We start from the raw sequence: 2,104 nt of genomic DNA on the forward strand, positions 1-2,104 counted from the left end.
CATCATATGAGACAACACCATCTTGTCTGTCGGGCGATGTCAGATTATTATGTTGATCCCCACGACATGCTTGAACAATGAAAACTTTCGGTTTCCCACCAAGTGAGGGACAGTTTCCAGCAGAAAAGTGTTTAAAAATGTCGTCAAGTTTGATTGATTGGCCATCGGATGCATAAACAATGTTTCCTTCATCTCCATGACTCAGAATAATGACAAAGAAAGTACAAAACTCCGAGTGATCCTTCTCTTGATAGTGTTGTAGTGTCGTTTCAAACTGTTCTCTTGTAACGTTCCTCTTCAATTCTACCGTAAAATTAAGAAAATTGCCAAACAGTTCTTCTAGTTTAGTGGCATCTTGGTCACTCCCAACCCTCTCAGCTAGATTACCACCAGTGAACTCAACATTGTTGATGATGAGACAGTGTCCTATTGGGTTGGCATCCATTGGATAACGCCCTGTTGAAAAAAATATGCAAAAAATTGGAAAGAGAAAGCCAAATATTTACATACTTTCTTTGTTTTGGGTAGCCATTCTTTCTGCTCTAGACAAAGCACTTCTTCCCAGCTATAAAATCAAAATTCATTGTTCGAGACATACCATAACATTGACACTTCATGATTAACTATTAGATGCGTGTGGTATCGTTGTATGTGAATGACAATGAATATATAACTGATTTTGACGCATCTAAAATAAACATAATTTCTGACTAGCAAATCCCCTGAACTTTGTCTATTATTTTGACGTATCATAATACACGTAGGCTACATTGTCGTATTGACCATGTATACATGTACAATGTAGTGCAACTACAGCACAGTAAAGACTGCTGAGACTGAGAGAACCTTCATAAGTCTTAATAAGAACCCAGTTGTACTTGCAAGGTGGTGAAAACAATTATAGGAATAAATTATTTTTACACTAATACGCTTGTTTTAGAGTAGATCTAACGTTACTGGGCGTGTCATGTGTTTTATTAATGGGTGGAGCTCATTTTGCTCAGCAAGCAAACTTGTAAACTTTTCTCTTAAATGGAAGCCAGGAGAGAAGAGATTGACACTAGCCACACTCGCTTCATAGATGCTGCAAACCCTTTATTCTATTCACTCTCTGTTGTATTAATCTTCTTCACTTTGCTATCGTTGAGGTATATCTAATCAGATGTTTCTAGATTGTTTTATCTCATTCCTTCCTCTCCCTCTTTCTCTAGTTGGCCACTTGTTGCATTATGGAGTTGTGGATTTGGTGTTTTAGGAGCTTATCTCTTGTTCAGGTACATATTGATACTCCCTTTTTGTGGGCGAGGCCGGTGCACTTTCAAACTCTGATTATATATACTGATTAAACATTGATTGATCTTTAGGAATAGAAAATTGGTTCCTAATCTTTTACTTCATCTCAGACCAGTTGTTAATGTACGTAATATTTTAATGAAGTGCATATTATTATATATACTTCTTCAGGTAGAGGAAGATGGTGACAGTTCAGTTAAAGATTTAATGTGTCCAGTTTGTTCTAACGCAAACTGCTCACGTCATAAAGTACTTAAACCCAATGATTGTGACGTTTCAATGGTAAGGCCTTAATGATGATGTATTAGGGGTTCTCTTTTGCCATTATTGTAGCCATGGAAAGATCTTAGTGTTCCCGAAACTATTGATAATTCGTTGTCTAATGTAAGCGAGAGTTTTATTCTTTTTCTATTTTCATTTTTATTTCTCTCTTTCTGTTTTATACCCCATCTCTCTCTCTCTTCCTGTAGTTTCTTAATATTATAATGGCAAGATTCATTACAACTTGGCACAAGTAATTATTAACTTTTTATGCAACATAAGTCATGTATATGCATCAGAAAAAATATTAAAGTGGAGATTTTTTACTTTCATTATTGGCAAAATTTAGCCAAAGTCCCTGTACAGGACCAGCATACTAAAATACAGACCAACATACTAAAATACAGACCAGCATACTAAAATACAGACCAGCATACTAAAATACAGACCAGCATACTAAAATACAGACCAGCATACTAAAATACAGACCAGCATACTAAAATACAGACCAGCATACTAAAACACAGACCAGCATGCTAAAATACAGACC

The 2,104-nt window shown here is 35.9% G+C and overlaps 2 protein-coding genes across 2 annotated transcripts in view; one reads left to right on the plus strand and one right to left on the minus strand.

Annotated features, from left to right (window-relative positions):
• The window catches only part of LOC109581823 (uncharacterized), a 2,217-nt gene extending 1,685 nt beyond the window's left edge, over positions 1-532 (minus strand). Inside the window, exons 1-2 of the mRNA XM_019996243.1 lie at positions 511-532; positions 19-456 (exon numbers count right to left, since the gene is read on the minus strand). Coding sequence (XP_019851802.1) covers positions 19-456; positions 511-532 — 460 coding nt within the window. The remainder of the gene's footprint in view (positions 1-18; positions 457-510) is intronic.
• Positions 533-1,004: 472 nt separating this feature from the next.
• On the plus strand, positions 1,005-1,852 carry LOC109581912 (sorting nexin-14-like). Its single transcript, XM_019996395.1, has 6 exons — positions 1,005-1,148; positions 1,212-1,274; positions 1,365-1,416; positions 1,465-1,575; positions 1,627-1,677; positions 1,764-1,852. Exons 1-6 carry the CDS (start codon positions 1,033-1,035, stop codon positions 1,809-1,811), a joined length of 441 nt encoding a protein of 146 aa, XP_019851954.1. The 5' UTR covers positions 1,005-1,032; the 3' UTR covers positions 1,812-1,852.
• The last annotated feature ends 252 nt before the right edge of the window (positions 1,853-2,104 follow it).

The sequence above is a fragment of the Amphimedon queenslandica genome, unplaced genomic scaffold, assembly GCF_000090795.2.
Source record: "Amphimedon queenslandica unplaced genomic scaffold, v1.1 AMPQUscaffold_13519, whole genome shotgun sequence".
NCBI classification, from domain to species: Eukaryota; Metazoa; Porifera; class Demospongiae; order Haplosclerida; family Niphatidae; genus Amphimedon; species Amphimedon queenslandica.